The sequence below is a fragment of the Salvelinus alpinus genome, chromosome 4 (genome assembly GCF_045679555.1).
Source record: "Salvelinus alpinus chromosome 4, SLU_Salpinus.1, whole genome shotgun sequence".
Lineage (NCBI taxonomy): Eukaryota > Metazoa > Chordata > Actinopteri > Salmoniformes > Salmonidae > Salvelinus > Salvelinus alpinus.
The window spans coordinates 89,626,753-89,643,920 of NC_092089.1; the positions used below are offsets into that span (position 1 = coordinate 89,626,753).

The 17,168-nt window shown below is 43.1% G+C and overlaps 1 protein-coding gene and 1 non-coding gene across 2 annotated transcripts; both read right to left on the bottom strand.

Moving 5' to 3' along the window:
- Nucleotides 1-543: 543 nt before the first annotated feature.
- On the bottom strand, nt 544-17,083 carry LOC139574654 (elongation factor 1-gamma). Its single transcript, XM_071399417.1, has 12 exons — nt 16,908-17,083; nt 16,218-16,326; nt 12,346-12,423; nt 11,989-12,069; nt 11,515-11,578; nt 8,104-8,246; nt 7,450-7,593; nt 6,698-6,827; nt 5,966-6,194; nt 4,350-4,522; nt 2,732-2,856; nt 544-883 (listed from the first exon to the last, which is right to left on the bottom strand). Exons 2-12 carry the CDS (start codon nt 16,227-16,229, stop codon nt 725-727), a joined length of 1,338 nt encoding a protein of 445 aa, XP_071255518.1. The 5' UTR covers nt 16,230-16,326; nt 16,908-17,083; the 3' UTR covers nt 544-724.
- On the bottom strand, nt 11,703-11,775 carry LOC139574882 (small nucleolar RNA SNORD36). Its single transcript, XR_011674840.1, has one exon. It is a non-coding gene; the product is annotated as a small nucleolar RNA SNORD36 (small nucleolar RNA).
- Nucleotides 17,084-17,168: the final 85 nt, after the last annotated feature.

Consider the following 17,168-nt stretch of genomic DNA (forward strand, 5'->3'; position numbering starts at 1 on the left):
AGGAATATGGTGCTACTTGGGACAGATCCAATGTATGCACAGAAGAATCGCGAGGTGGAGGGACGGGAGAATTGCGAGGTGGAGGGACGGGAGAATCCTAAGGTGGAGGGACAGGAGGCACTAGATGTTCAATAATTTATTTTTCACCACATTAAGGCTTTAATGTACGCAACCAATTATTTTATGGACAGCAATTTAACCCTTTATTCATTGTCCAGATTTCAGCTCCATGATTGCTACACCAAAAGATAAAATTATTATTTTACACTGAATTAGCCTGGTCCCAGATCTGTTTGTGCTCTTACCAAATACATTGCTCATTGTTAAGCCAAACATGATAATGACTGACCAGGGATGGCACAAAAGACTGGTACTCTGGCTAGAATTGAAAGGAAATTCAGGCTTAAAAACAGGGTTGCTAGGTGATGGGATACAACAAGGCCACAAAACAAAAATGGACTAAAGTAAAACAAGTCATGTACCATTACTTTTTGGGGGGGGGGGGGGAATTCCATCACCAAAAAACAAATCCAGAAAATGGCATTGTGGAAAACATGTTTATTTGTCAACTCAAAACAACCGCTTCTGTTGGGACCATTGAGACACAATCCACTCCTACTGAAGATCAGTTAGAGAAGGTCCAAGTGCAGTTTAAGGTGGTTGAATGGCTTTAGGTTAAGGTGTTGATGTATAGGGGTCATGGTGCCATCATCCTCCACGCCGCTCACTTGAAGCATTTGCCCTGGTTAAAGGGTTTTCCCACGTGTTTGAATTCACCCTCCCAAGCAAAGTACTCCTTGACCATGGTCTTGGTTTCGCCGCTGTCGGGGTCCAGTTTGCGCCAGGCGTAAGACTCGTAATCAATCTGCCAGTCATCAGACAGCTACACAGGAGGGAGAAATGATAGGTGGTCAACTAAAAGCAATCATACAAATCATTGAATTCCCAACATTGGGACAGCAGAATGAACCTGTAGGGTTTATAAATGCTTGGTGAGACTAACAAGATCAACCAAGTCACTCAAATGTATACAGTTGTAGCACATGGTTCTCCAAGAGCACGTTTTCAATTCAGAACTGCAGTAGACCTCCCAGTTCTCTCTGACACAGATCAACTTCAATCCAGGACTAAAAAGCTTGGTCAAGGGAACATTTAAATGTTTAACTTCTTTTGGACTGGGGGGGCAGTATTGAGTAGCTTGGATAATAAGGTGCCCAGAGTAAACTGCCTGCTACTCAGGCCCAAAAGCTAGAATATGCATATAATTAGTAGATTTGGATAGAAAACTCTGTTTCTAAAACTGTTTGAATGATGACCGAGTATAACAAAACTCATATGGAAGGCAAAAACCGGAGAAAAAAATCAAACCAGGAAGTGGGAAATCTGAGGTTTGTAGTTTTTCAAGTCATTGCCTATCGAATATACAGTGTCTATGGGGTCATATTGCACTACCTAAGGCTTCCACTAGACGTCAACAGTCTTTAGAACCTTGTTTGAGGCTTCTACTGTGAAGGATGAGGGAATGAGAGCTGTTTCAACCAGGTGTCTGGCAGATTGCCATGAGCTCAGTCTCGCGCGCCCGTGAGAGGTAGCTGTGTTCCATTGCATTTCTAAAGACAAAGGAATTGTCCGGTTGAAACATTATTGAAGATTTATGATAAAAACATCCTAAAGATTGATTCTATACATCGTTTGACATGTTTCTACGAACTGTAATATAACTTTTTGGACTTCTCATCTGAACTTTCGCCTGGACGACCACGCCTCTTGAGTTTGGATTTGTGAACTAAACGCAAAAAAAAGGAGGTATTTGGACCTAAATTATGGACTTTATCGAACAAAACAAACATTTATTGTGGAACTGGGATTCCTGGGAGTGCATTCTGATGAAGATCAAAGGTAAGTGAATATTTATAATGCTATTTCTGACATCTCCTTCTTTGGAAAATGGCTGTATGTTTTTCTGTGGCTAGGTGCTGACCTAACATAATCGCAAGGTGTGCTTTCGCCGTAAAGCCTTTTTGAAATCTGACACAGCGGTTGCATTAAGGAGAAGTTTATCTATTTCCATGCATAACACTTGTATCTTTTATCAATGTTTATTATGAGTATTTCTGTAATGTGATGTGGATCTCTGCACTTTCGCCGGATGTTTGTTTGAGACAATGCATTTCTGACCATAACACACCAATTTCAAATGAGGTTTTTGGACATAAAGATTAACTTTATCGAACAAAACACACATTTATTGTGTAACATGAAGTCCTTTGAGTGCCATCTGATGAAGATCAAAGGTTAGTGATTAATTTAATCGCTATTTCTGACTTTTGTGAGGGCTCTCCTTGGCTGGAAAATGGCTTTATGGTTCTGTGACTAGGTGCTTACCTAACATAATCGTTTGGTGTGCTTTCGACGTAAAGCCTATTTGAAATCGTACACTGTGGTTGGATTTACAAGAAGTTAATCTTTAAAATGGTGTAAAATACTTGTATGTTTGAGGAATTTTAATTATTGTATTTCTGTGTTTTTGAATTTGGCGCCCGGCAATTTCACTGGCTGTTGTCGAGCTTTAATCCTGGTCTACACTTAATATATGTCTGGGAAACAAGTCCCCAGTGTATCCCCAAGACTGTTCAGTCAACTTTATTATTCCACAGGGGAATAATGGACAAGAATTGTCTACTAAAATGACCTTCCACCCCAAACAGCCCAAGGGGAATCAGAAACTCACAGTGAAAGCTAAGTCCTGTCCTCTGAAGATCCAGATTCCAGAAATGCTACTGTCGTTGTTCCCGCCGAACAGGATCACGCTGGCAAAGCCGTTCTTGCGGAGTTTGTCAAGTCGCTGGAACATTCCTGAAAGATGAACAGCTCTCAGTATCCCCCAGACATTCCCAGTACCCCCCCCCAGACATTCCCAGTACCCCCCCAGACATTCCCAGTACCCCCCCCAGACATTCCCAGTACCCCCCCCAGACATTCCCCCCAGACTCCAACATTCCGTTTTTGACAATGATTGCTACATGTGAAATCCTTGACGAAATACACAGCTGCAATGCGGAGTGAAAAGTGAGATTAACATGAACAAACCTTTACTATCGAGTCGCCCCTATGAACTGTTGACATAACCATGGATGGCAGTGATTATAGAGCCTATGGATGGCAGTGATTATAGAGCCTATGGATGGCTGTACTATGGATGGCAGTGATTAGAGCCTATGGGTGGCTGTGGGTGTCGAGCCTATGGGTGGCTGTGGGTGTCGAGCCTATGGGTGGCTGTGGGTGTCGAGCCTATGGGTGGCTGTGGGTGTCGAGCCTATGGGTGGCTGTGGGTGTCGAGCCTATGGGTGGCTGTGGGTGTCGAGCCTATGGGTGGCTGTGGGTGTCGAGCCTATGGGTGGCTGTGGGTGTCGAGCCTATGGATGGCTGTGGGTGTCGAGCCTATGGATGGCTGTGGGTGTCGAGCCTATGGATGGCTGTGGTATGGATGGCTGTGGTATGGATGGCTGTGGGTGTCGAGCCTATGGATGGCTGTGGTATGGATGGCTGTGGGTGTCGAGCCTATGGATGGCTGTGGGTGTCGAGCCTATGGATGGCTGTGGGTGTAGAGCCTATGGATGGCTGTGGGTGTCGAGCCTATGGATGGCTGTGGGTGTCGAGCCTATGGATGGCTGTGGGTGTAGAGCCTATGGATGGCTGTGGGTGTAGAGCCTATGGATGGCTGTGGGTGTAGAGCCTATGGATGGCTGTGGGTGTCGAGCCTATGGATGGCTGTGGGTGTCGAGCCTATGGATGGCTGTGGGTGTAGAGCCTATGGATGGCTGTGGGTGTCGAGCCTATGGATGGCTGTGGGTGTCGAGCCTATGGATGGCTGTGGGTGTCGAGCCTATGGATGGCTGTGGTATGGATGGCTGTGGGTGTCGAGCCTATGGATGGCTGTGGGTGTAGAGCCTATGGATGGCTGTGGGTGTAGAGCCTATGGATGGCTGTGGGTGTAGAGCCTATGGATGGCTGTGGGTGTCGAGCCTATGGATGGCTGTGGGTGTCGAGCCTATGGATGGCTGTGGTATGGATGGCTGTGGGTGTCGAGCCTATGGATGGCTGTGGGTGTAGAGCCTATGGATGGCTGTGGGTGTAGAGCCTATGGATGGCTGTGGGTGTAGAGCCTATGGGTGGCTGTGGTATGGATGGCTGTGGGTGTCGAGCCTATGGATGGCTGTGGGTGTAGAGCCTATGGGTGGCTGTGGTATGGATGGCTGTGGGTGTCGAGCCTATGGATGGCTGTGGGTGTAGAGCCTATGGATGGCTGTGGGTGTCGAGCCTATGGGTGGCTGTGGTAGGTATCTCACCCATGATGAGGTTGCAGCTCATGAAGGTCATGGTGAGCTCCTCGGGGAATTTGTACTCGCCGTACCAGATGGAGTAGCCCTCCTTGTCAAAGTGTTCCCAGAAGTGGGGCACGGCTACAGTCAGCGTGTCCTCGTTAGAGTACTTCCTCTTGAACTCGTCCATGACAAATGCACTGCAGGAAGAGAGAGGAATCAGGAGAACAGGGGGAGGGATTGTACACTCCTAGTCACCTAATAACTCAGAGGTTAATATATATACAGTGCATTCGGAAAGTATTCAGACCCCTCAACTTTTCCCACATTGTTACTTTACAGCCGTACTCTAAAATGTATTAATTCAATGAATGTTTTTCCTCATCCATCCACACACACACCCCATAATGACAAAGCGAAAAACTGTTTAAAATATTATTAGTAATATCCCACAGGGCTAATGGCAGTAGATTTGAGGGTAAAGCTATGAGGCATTTCCAATGACTAGAGCCCACAGAGAGGAGTCTGTCAGGAGAATATTCCAGAAAGCAGGATTATTATTCAACTAACTTTTATAGCCACATGTAATTTAGGATTTTTTGGTTGATTAAAGGGGATTTTAGTTGTCAAAAGCGTGACTTTCTTGCGTTTTATATATACACAAACACTGCAGTTCCACACGAAGGTTGGAATAATAGTGACGTTTTAAAAATGTTAATGCCCTTTTAGTGTAGGAACTGGTTGAAAAACCACACAGAAAACACCTGATGTCAGCCTGTTTTGGTGGGATGGAATTTCGGCCTGCCTGGTGACATCACCAAGCATTCAATTAGATAATAGACCAATAAGAGAGCTGCAAAACTCTCTGCCAATAACATCTCGTCTGCCACCCACTCAAACAGTCCTTGCTTGAGAAATTGCTCTTTGCCACGAAGCTAGTTTTGTTCATTTTAGGCCCTTTCAATTTAAAACAAATCACAGTAAGGTACTTAATTGTTACCCAGAAATGATTTGATATCGAGATGAAAAACAGCAGCATTGGTCCTTTAAAAAAGAAATAAGCTACATTTGTAGAAGATAATTACGCCATGACAATTGTAAGTATATTCCTCAAAAAACGATTCAGTTATTTCAAGAAACTTTGGACAGCTGGCCAACTCACTGATCCAGCCTTCTGGAACAGCCTCCAGTCCTCAAAGGTGTTTGAAAGGTTAAAGTTAAGATTTTTTAAATGAACCAGAAAATCTATAGTTATTCCTGGTTGCTAATCAAAGTTAGCTGGCTAACTCATTGATCCAGCTTTATAATATACCCTCTTTGGATCAATGAGTTAGCCAGCTAACTTTGATAAACAACCCAAAATAGGGCAGGGAGTCTCATCTATTTTATGAGGGAGCCCTGCATCTACACTATTTATAAATACAACATAATACAAATACACAAGAATACAAAAATACCCCAAGTGTTTTAAATTGTTGAGTCAATTACACCATGACAAGCTTATTATCTATATATATATATATATATATATATATATTTTAAAAAAAAGTTATCACAATATTTAGGCAAGTTAGCAGGCTAACTCATTTATCCAGATCATTAGTATAACCCTCAGTTCTGATATATGTGGACATATCATGTACCTCTTTGGTAGGTGAGCGAAAGGGTCCTTTGTTTTGGGTTCTGAAGCCAGAGCTGCTTCACACTCGTCCATTTCCTCCTCAGCGGGGGCAGCTTCCTTCTCTTCCTTCTTCTTCTTATCCTTCTTCTCCTGAGGTTTGCCTGCCTCCTTTCCAGCTTTCTCTTTCTTGGGAGGGGTGTCCTTCTTGGGAGGGGTGTCTTTCTTGGGCTGCATATCAGAGAACTTCTTGGCTGGAGTATAAAGACATTCAATAACAAATCCAGTGTAGTGTACTACACCGAGTGTTTCCTTGTGTTTGCATCTTTTAACATCAAAACAAACCTTATTACCATTTGATCACAATATTAGCATACATCGGTCCTTGAAGAGGGGCGTACCTGCACCGCTCATAATATATCAACTATTGTCCCAGGTCTTCTAGTCAGATTATTGTAGATTGGTCTACTTTAACCTGTGCCAAAGTCCTGCGTTATTCTCCCAAGGATTAGATTTCACAACGAGGGGGATGCCTCTGTCATGATAGTACGGTCTTGGGTGGGTGACAAATTACTTCATATAAACTTTTCAATCTTCTCCATGAAAACAAACTCCCCAATTATTTCTAATTTAGAAATCTATCAAAATGTGTAAAATGTGCAGAAAATACAACACAATTCTTCATAGAAAACATTTTTTATATCATGGAACTAGAACAATATGTGGAAGAATCCTTTCTTTTACGGTTGGTCCTTACGATCAAACTGAGCCATCTTGCCGCAGAGCTTGACCTCTCCGAGCACAGTCTTGAACTGGGGCTGGTTGACACAGGTCTGGAACCAGCGGGTCACGTTGGGGAAAGGTTGGCGGAAGGAAGGCTCAAGGACCTACAGGAGGAGAGGGACATTTAAAACCACGTGGACAGCTCCATTACTCTAAACAAAAGATGTAGCATTTAGGCCAATGTTTCCCATACATTGGTCAAGTTTGTAGCTAGATGTGATATGTGCAGTCATAAAGGGTTCTGCCTCGAGGAATGGCTAGAGAAATACTAACCCTAGGCTAAGTCATAAGACATCAAAGCCACATCGGCCAGTTTCCCGGACCCAGATTAAGCCTAGTCCTGGATTCAAAACCCTTCCATGTTTTTTTCAATCTCCATTGAAAGTGTGTTTTAACCCATCACTAGGGTTACTGTCTGGTAAACCATCCTGAATGTAACACTAGTGTGTTTTAACCCATCACTAGTGTTACCCTGTCTCTGGTAAATCCTGAACGGAACACATCCCTATATAAAGTGCACTTAATAGGGAGCCAATTTGGGGAGACAGCCTATGTTTAAATATAAAAGGTTCCCTGATTCAACAAGCCATTGATTCGTTAACTGAAGCAACAAAAAAAATGTTCAAGAGGTACTTTCTTGAGGAACGGACAGGGAAACACCCACCTGGACTAAGTCAGAGGACATGAAGCCCCGAGGGTATGTGTGGTCATAACAGAATGTCAAACCTGTTTAAAGAGCCAGATCATGCTGCAGGCCACACTGATATCAGCCAGGCTGACTCGCTCTCCGACCAGGAAGGTCCTGGTGCTGAGGTGATGGTTGAGGACAGACAGAACCTTCTTTACCTCCTCCTTGGCCTGCTCTGTTGCCTGGAGGAGGAGGAGGAGGGGGGGGGGGACGCAATGCATTACATTTACAATGGATACATTAGATTGTGCATGACTAGAGGCTACAGGGTGAGAGACATGGCACCAAATTGAGCAGAGTGACCGTAAACCAGAACAGATAAGTTGGCTCCTAAGACACTTCATTTAGCATTAGTCACCTAACCGAATTTCTATGTCATGTTATACTACCAGTGTGAAGTTACGTTGCCCATTGCCTCCACCACCATGCGGCACATCTCAGATGTTTGCTATAGCATGTGACTTAATGTATCTCACACAACACCTAGAGAATGTTAACAGCAATACAGACTATGGGTGTGAACATTAAAACCCAATTGGGATGGTTTGTGGTCCCAATACGAAAAATTAAATAATATTTTGCTGATAAACAATCATGTGTGGCTGGTAGATTAAAAGGTTAATTTCCCACCATGGTTGTGACATCTGTTCATCTACAGTGTAATTTCAGAATACAATGGTAACAGTACATACCTGTTTGTTGAACTGCATGATTCCCAAGGTGGGGAAGACCCACGCAGAAGCTGGAGGGATGATTTCAGCATCGGCAAAGCTCACCCACTGAAGCACCTGGGACTGGGCCTGGGGACTGCTGCCACGCAGGGCCTCATTGCTCACTGGAGGAGAAGACGGTACATACGATGAGAAGACGGTACGTACGACGAGAAGACGGTGCGTACGAGGAGAAGACGGTACGTACGACGAGAAGACGGTACGTACGACGAGAAGACGGTACGTACGACGAGAAGACGGTACGTACGACGAGAAGACGGTACGTACGACGAGAAGACGGTACGTACGACGAGAAGACGGTACGTACGACGAGAAGACGGTGCGTACGACGAGAAGACGGTACGTACGACGAGAAGACGGTACGTACGACGAGAAGACGGTACGTACGACGAGAAGACAGTACGTACGACGAGAAGACAGTACGTACGACGAGAAGACAGTACGTACGACGAGAAGACAGTACATACGATGAGAACGTGGGCTCAGATCGTAACAGGTAATGCCGTCCCAAAGGGGCAGTGAATCCAAGCAAAATGCTGTGTGATCTGTATTTTCCCAATCCCATGTTTACAACAAAAAAAAAAGAAGAAGTGGATATGGCGATTTTGGTGGACATTCCAGCCCATTGGCCTTAAAAAACACAGTCCAGTCATGACTTGTATCAAGGATCAGAGCAGATACTCTACCAGTATGGCTTTCCCACTGAGTCACTGGTGTTTACTCCTTATAAAACACCGTGGTGCTGTACCAGGGGAAATGGAGTCTCCAATCCTAAAGGACTAAACTACTAACTTGAGTCAAGAGCCTGTGAACCATCTAAACAGTTGCCATTGATAAGGAAAAATATTAAAGTGTTATGTTAACTGTTTGCTAACCGTAGTAGTCCCACCCCACCCCCTTCAATGATTTCAGCATTTACCAACATTTAAGCATAAGATTAACACCGCCATCTCGCGCAGTACAAGACTAGAAACGCGGGTTATTTTTTACTTTAACAATAAACTACCTATTTAGCTAATAAAAAGGTTACAGTAGTTTCCCTATTCATATCTGGATCCTGGGACGCAGTTAGTGTTAACGCTGGGACCGCCAATATATGTCCAGGGATCCTAGCTCTAACAAGGTGGTAATACATTGGTAAAGCAGCTAGCCTAGCTGCTAGCAATCAAGCTAGGCAACCTGGGCTACTATTGCTGGATACCAAGCACGCTAAGCTGGATACCAAGCACGCTAAGCTGGATACCAAGCACGCTAAGCTGGATACCAGGCACGCTAAGCTGGCTACCAAGCACGCTAAGCTGGCTACCAAGCACGCTAAGCTGGCTACCAAGCACGCTAAGCTGGCTACCAAGCACGCTAAACTGGCTACCAAGCACGCTAAACTGGCTACCAAGCACGCTAAGCAGTTAGCCCTTGTGGCTAGGACCACCGATTTCAATTTGTCTTGGTTTTAGGACCACCGCTGGCGTCTCTCATTTCACGGAGTGAATAGAGGGCTCGTCCTACTATCTTTACTATCACGCCTTTGGAAAAAAGACGAGGATTACATCTCTGCTGGGAAGGGACGTGAACTCTTGGAGAAGCAGTAAGTTTTCTATAAGGAAATGATACTTCAGCAGGAAAATAACTTTGATCGTGGAGTCGACCAACAAACGGCTGGACGACTTAACTAAAGATGTACAAGACATATAAAACAAGCCTTCAGTTCACACAGAAGGATGTGGATGTATTGAAGACCACACAGGATACACTTCCCAGAAACTGTTCCTCTAGAATGAAATCCCCACTGTCAGGGAGGGTGGTAATGTATGCTGATGACTCTACAATGTACAGTCGTGGCCAAAAGTTGAGAATGACACAAATATACATTTTCACAAAGTCTGCTGCCTCAGTTTGTATGATGGCAATTTGCAAATACTCCAGAATGTTATGAAGAGTGATCAGATGAATTGCAATTAATTGGAAAGTCCCTCTTTACAATACAAATGGACTGAATCCCCCCAAAACATTTCCACTGCCTTTCAGCCCTGCCACATTGGGCTGAAGACGCAAGGTTGCATCCCCAGACAAACACCCGATGCAGCCAATCAAGTTTATGATTGACAGCTGATTAGTAGCATTCAGGTGATGAACTGGGGTAGTTGGAAACCGAACACTGCACGAGGGCAGCTATCGAGGAGGACGAGGGTAACTGGCCACCCGTCTGCAGGTAGCCTAGTTGTTAGAGTGTTGGGCCAGAGTAGCATACATTCTGATTCTCTGTAATAATTATATGGGAATAATGCATTTTATTTTGTTTCTTGCATCAACCACCACAACATTTTTTTGTCACCCCCTTGTCTGAAGGACAAGTGGATAATCAGGTTAATGTCAAGCCCTGCATGTTATTCCCCCCTCAAAAGTCTCATGGAATATAGGCCTACATTGACCACACATTGGCTGCTACTGTTGGCTGAATGATAGAACAGCAATTTCCATGTTAAAATGTTATGGGATGCGTGTGTAACAGTATAACTTTAGTCCGTCCCCTCGCCCCGACCGCGAACCAGGAACCCTCTGCACATATCAACAACAGTCACCCACGAAGCATCGTTACCCATCGCTCCACAAAAGCCACGGCCCTTGCAGAGCAAGGGGAACCACTACTTCCAAGGTCTCAAAGCGAGTGACGTCACCGTTTGAAAGGCTATTAGCGCGCACCACCGCTAACTAGCTAGCCATTTCACATCGGTTACACATTAACTTAAAGCTGGTACAGCCTTAGTGTTCACAGTAAACGCACGCCAGAAGTTGCACAGAATTTTCACAACGTTCCAAGTTTGCGCCCAGCAGACCTGACTTTTGAGTGAACACCGCCCTATGGCCCCTGGTCAACAGTAGTGCACTACCCTATGGCCCCTGGTCAACAGTAGTGCACTACCCTATGGCCCTGGGTCAACAGTTGTGCACTACCCTATGGCCCTGGGTCAACAGTAGTGCACTACCCTATGGCCCCTGGTCAACAGTAGTGCACTACCCTATGGCCCTGGGTCAACATTTGTACACTACCCTATGGCCCCTAGTCAACAGTAGTGCACTACCCTATGGCCCCTGGTCAACAGTAGTGCACTACCCTATGGCCCCTGGTCAACAGTAGTGCACTACCCTATGGCCCCTGGTCAACAGTAGTGCACTACCCTATGGCCCCTGGTCAACAGTAGTGCACTACCCTATGGCCCCTGGTCAACAGTAGTGCACTACCCTATGGCCCCTGGTCAACAGTAGTGCACTACCCTATGGCCCCTGGTCAACAGTAGTGCACTATATAGAGGACAGGGTTCCATTTGTCTACTCCAGATGCAGAAAAAGACGGGATGTGAAAAGCAGACTTACGGTAGTGAGCAATGGCATTACTCTCGGAAAGACAGAAGCCGTCATCGCCCTGAAAAGCTGGAACCTGGCGAGGGGGAACAGTTTAAAAAAGGAAAACAGAGTCAGTCATTTATTTGATTAGTTGGCAGTCCATTTTCAACACCTTTCCCTAGACGGGAAACACCAACCAATAGCAAATGTTTACGTCTGATGCTCAGGGTTAAAAAGCTCAATAAAACTTCATGATTATTTCAGGTGAAGAAATTCAAAACATCATTGCATCATACAAACTATTTTTGGGAATATAGTGTTGCTAACACAGACAGTACAACATCTTGTCATCCAAGTTCAAGGATGTGTACAAGGTAAACCGTGTTAGTATCCCAAGTGGCACACTATTCCCTATATAAGACCCTGGTCAAAAGTAGTGCACGGTGTAGGGAATAGGGTGCTATTTCAGATGGATCACGTTACAAAATGGATACAGAAACTGACCTTGCCCAAGGGGAAGTTGTTGAGGAAGGCGGGGGTACGGTTCGTCTGCCCGAAGGTGAAGGCAGGGGCGCTGCTGGCCACCTTAAGAGAGACGAGATTATACTTTATTCATCCCAAGAGAAATTAGGCTGCGTTTACTCAGGCAGCCCAATTCTTATCTTTTGCCCAGTTATGGCCAATAGAGCTGATCGGTCAAATTACGAATTGGTGGCAAATGATCAGAATTGGGCTGCTTGTGTAAACAGAGTTACGTTGTCATCGTCACAGCCGTAGTAAAAACAATATAAATACAAGATTTAAAAACAAATCACAGGGCAATAAGAATAAATATGATAAGGCAGGTTAAACTTGTAGTACCTTGAGGCGTGCACCGCTGTACTGGGCTGCAATCTGCGCCTTGAAGGCTCTCCAGTTCTCTGGATACGTGTACAGAGTCTACAGAAGGGAGAAGAGAACCATCACAACTATATTAAAATGGGGAGGAAAACCCTGTACACAGTAGTGCTTCTAGATCCAGGTGGTGGTTTAGGCAGGAACAACTAGTAGAATCACTAGTAGCTACATAACTAGTGGTTTCTAACAGTAGGCTACGCAGGGTGTTCAATCAAAAACACATTTTGATCAATGTGTCAAATTATGTTATTAATTATAATTGTATATATAACTGTGTATATAACAAAACTTATTGGAGTTTTTACCCTTATAGGATGACCAAAATTAGGGTGACTTAATCAATTGAGGCCAGAGAAAAAATGATCTGGTAAAAAATAATCTGGAAAAAAGCATCGCGTCAGCTAGGCTGGATGCGGTGAGAAAATGAAGGCTAACTGACAGGCTCACCCTTGAACTCATCTTTCACCTTGAATCCGGCGGATATAAAACATAGGACAAATAGATATTGATTTTTTAGACATGACATGCATAGTTTATTTATTTTACCTTTATTTAACTAGGCAAGTCAGTTAAGAACAAATTCTTATTTTCAATGACGGCCTAGGAACAGTGTGTTAACTGCATTGTTCAGGCGCAGAACGACAGATTTTTACCTTGTCAGCTGGGAGATTTGAATTATCAACCTTTCGGTTACTAGTCCAACGCTCTTACCACTAGGCTACCTGCCGCCCCAAGTTAAATAAAAGCCAAAGAAATAAATAAAAAAGGTAGTATTTTAATAATTTAGCATACGCCTTTCATATTAATGCCAAATTCCTGTTCTTTTTTCAACGATTTCTCACAAAAACAAGCCTATCTCTGTAAAATGTCAACGGAGTACTGAGCGTACAGCAAGCTTTTTATTTTCATAGCCTTTTACATTGAATTCAGCTCATGTCATGTTAATTCAGCGACCTGAGGAAACAACTTTGCAGACGTTAACCACAACATGTAAAATCCTCAAGACCGTGTGAGAAATAAAATTTGATTTGATTTGATAGCAGCGCCGCTCTGGGATTATTAACGATTGTATTAGGTTACAAAATTCTACTTTTTTGATATAATGTTGATGTGTTAGAGAAAGATTGCAAACAATTCAGAACATGAATAATTATATTTGTCTTGGTAAAATGTATTTTATAACACAAGGAAGTGTAATGTAATGAAATCTTGTTTTCAACCACTTGGGGCAGTGTGTAGACACCCTACAGCAGGGGTGTCAAACATACGGCCCGCGGGCCGGAACCGGCCCCCAAGGAGGTTCGATCAGGCCCGCAGGATAATTTGAAAGTGGAAAAAATGCATAAAAGACATGGAATTAATATTTTTAATTCGCTGCAATTCATGGATTATCCGCTAAGGGGCGCACTCTTTCCATCAGAGTAGAAGACAAGCCGCATCACTGAGACAGACTGAAAACAGCAGACGGTATCAATGCGCCATCTGCTGCTTGTTACGACGTTGTTAATACCTTGGTCTCTACCTCTCCGCTACACCCTCATTAGCCAAAATGTCGTTATCCAAACGGAGAAAAGTAGATAAGGAGTGTAGAATTTTCAAAGAAAAATGGACCACGTCCTATTTATTTACAGAGATGCACGGAAAACCTTCGTGCTTGGTGTGTTTGCAACAAGTTTCGGTATTTCGGTACCTTTAAAATGCTGCCTTAGATACTGTTTGCATTGAAAGAATACAGCTCTGTGAAGATGAATCCTTACTGTGGTGATTTAAAAAATGTGCACTTTAATGTTAGTCAGCAGCTTCAAAACAAAAGTTGTGTGATGGAATTCTACTGTTCATACAACTCCATAAATTTTCAGTATGTATTGTATGTGTATGTATGTTTCATGTATGAAGTTTACAGATTTACAGGACAGGCGAACACTTTCTTCATTACACATTTAAAATCACTCTCCTTAGTTTGTAAGGTGTACGCAGGGATTACATTTAGATTTTATATGCGTATGTGTAAGTGGTTTAAAAATTCCTTTCTTTAAAAGTCTCATTTAATCTTAAAGTGCATTACTATATTTTTCAGTACCAATTAAAGTTTTGTGCCTTTGTACAATCAGTGGGATCAGTTGCAATGCATATTTGTGAATGATAAAAGTAAATTGCACATTTGTCTAAGGAAATATGAGGTGTTTCATGAAATGTTTTGTAAAAGGATAGTTCATTAAATTTCAATATTTTCCTAATGTTCTTGTGCTTCTTTACACCAAAACAAAGGAAAGACATGATATTTTGGTTATTTATAGCAGAGTATGGTATAATTTTAATGGTCCGGCCCACTTGACATCTCCCTAGGCCGTATGTGGCCCACGATGCAAAATGAGTTTGACACCCCTGCCCTACAGTATGGGACAGTTTCCCCAGCCACAGATAAAAAGCTTAGTCCTACTTAGGGCTGTTACGGTCATCGGCTGGTCAGTCACGACTCATGACCGCAGTCAAATACCAAATTTGGGGAAGATAATTTTCACCATAAATTGTTTTACCTTTATAATAAAGCACTAAAAGACATCACATTTGCGGTCTATTTTGAGAATGGAGTGTTCCAGCAAATTGATTGCATTTTGGAAAATGTGCACTTATCGCCTACTGTCCTGTGCTCATTGCTACACTTATAATGTGAAGAAATAGGCTAATAGTTTACCAAGATTTTTTAAGCTAACGCTACTTCCTTATGTTGTGCCCTGCTTTTAGCCAGTGGTAAACAGACTGCTGCAGCCCGATTGGCTGAATGCAATACGCCAGATCCGAGACTTGCATTCTTAGATATTAGTCACTGAATGGATGTTTTATGTGCTAACCACGGGGGATAGGGTTGTATTGCCAGCTGTACACACTAACTTCGGACGGTAAGATGAAACGACTGAATATCGCCATCTGTCAGGCTTTGGGCTAGCCTAGAAGCTGATTGCTGGTAAAAACATTTGAATAATGCATAGCCAAAATACATCAGAAGGATATCAGTAAAACAGCTTAAAATATTTTAAAAATTAAATTCCAGTGCCAAAAATGTATTCCTAATGTCTCACAACAGCTATACAACAAGCAACTCACTTAGACCCTTGGTGTTGGGAATGTACAGGATATGTAAACTTTATCGGCCGATATGCCCATTGTTACACCCAATGCAGGCAGAGGTTACACCCCTTTAAATCTCACTTCCTTGCATTGGTTACTGAGCTTGCTAAAGTCAAAGTTATGCCAAGTCATTAGGGCACATCACTTGCGGATCACAAAGATGCTTAGGCAATCATAATGAATATCCTGCATTGGTAGTGGCTTACCCCTAAAGTTGACCACAATCCTATCCAAACAGCAAGCGAACTAGTTAGTTTGATACCTACTGTTAGCTAGTACAACCTACTTTCCATTAAGTACGTTGCTAGTTAGCTAAGTAGCCACAAGTATGCTACCCAGAGACTCCAGATGGCAATATTTGTATACTTTGCAAATAAAAGCTGTAAATAAGCCATGACACGCAGGAGATACAAAATAGACAGCAAGTAATTTCATTCATTATTCGTCACGGACTCTGAAGAACCCAACGTGGCACAAGGTACGGAAAGAGGCGTCATTTTACCATCGCAAATGCTATTATGCTGCATCGTCAAGGAATACTTTATAGGGGGTAAAAAATAAACATAGCAATGAAGTTTAAAGTGGCTAAATGTGTCAGATATACTAAAGGGTAATGGATAAGTGGACGGATGGGGGCGATTTTGTACAGATGGTTGCTGAAAAGCAAATAACAATTAAGTGACAAGGCATCTCTCCATCTTACTCACCCCTGCCGCCATCTTTAGGACGAGAGAAAGGAAGAAACAAGGCGCGCACCAGTGACGTATTTACTGCCTGTTGGGGCGCGTCGCTGAAATCAAACGTTGAATGAAAATGCTGAAAAGAAATGGCATTTTGCCCCCAAAAATTAATATGAGCTGTGTTTTAATACCCATACTATTATACGGTATACTTGAGTATATACTACATACTATTAGTTAATATGAGTATACTGTAAGCGAACACTGTACTAGCGCTTCGCCTGTCTACCGGAAGTTGATGCTGTTGCTATGCAACCTCTTGCGAGTTTGTTAGCGTAACATAATTACTTGCTAGAGATTTTACGATATCGGGTTCATAAATTCAATCTGGAATGCCAGTTCGTAAATTACGAGCGTTTCGCTCTAGGTTAGTTCAGACCATTTTACTCGCCCTAGCAGGCTGTTTTCATGTTATCAGACATCTCTCTGAACATCTCTCTCTGATTCGGAGTAGATAGCCAGAATTAACAATGGCAAGTTCGTGTTAGCATATACAGTAGTTAATATGGCAAATTCGGCGTATTATTAGCCAACTAACGATATATATATATGATTTGACCTTTTTTTAACTAGGCAAGTCAGTAAAGAACAAGTTCTTGTTTACAATGACGGCCAAAGAACAGTGGGTAAAACAGGAGTAGAACGACATATTTTTACCTTGTCAGCTCGACTCGGGGATTCTATCTAGCAACCTTTCTGTTACTGGCCCAACGCTCTAACCACTAGGCTACCTGCCGCCCCTAGATAACGTTAACTAGCTAACATACCGGTAAATACTGCTGTAATTCTATGCGGTACGTAAGGATTACGTAGCTAACAAATTGTCAGCCAAAATAACGTGTAATGTAACTTATTTGAAAAGTGATTACTTTATTACATTGCTCAACATGTTCTTAACATTTGTCATAATTAGTTAAA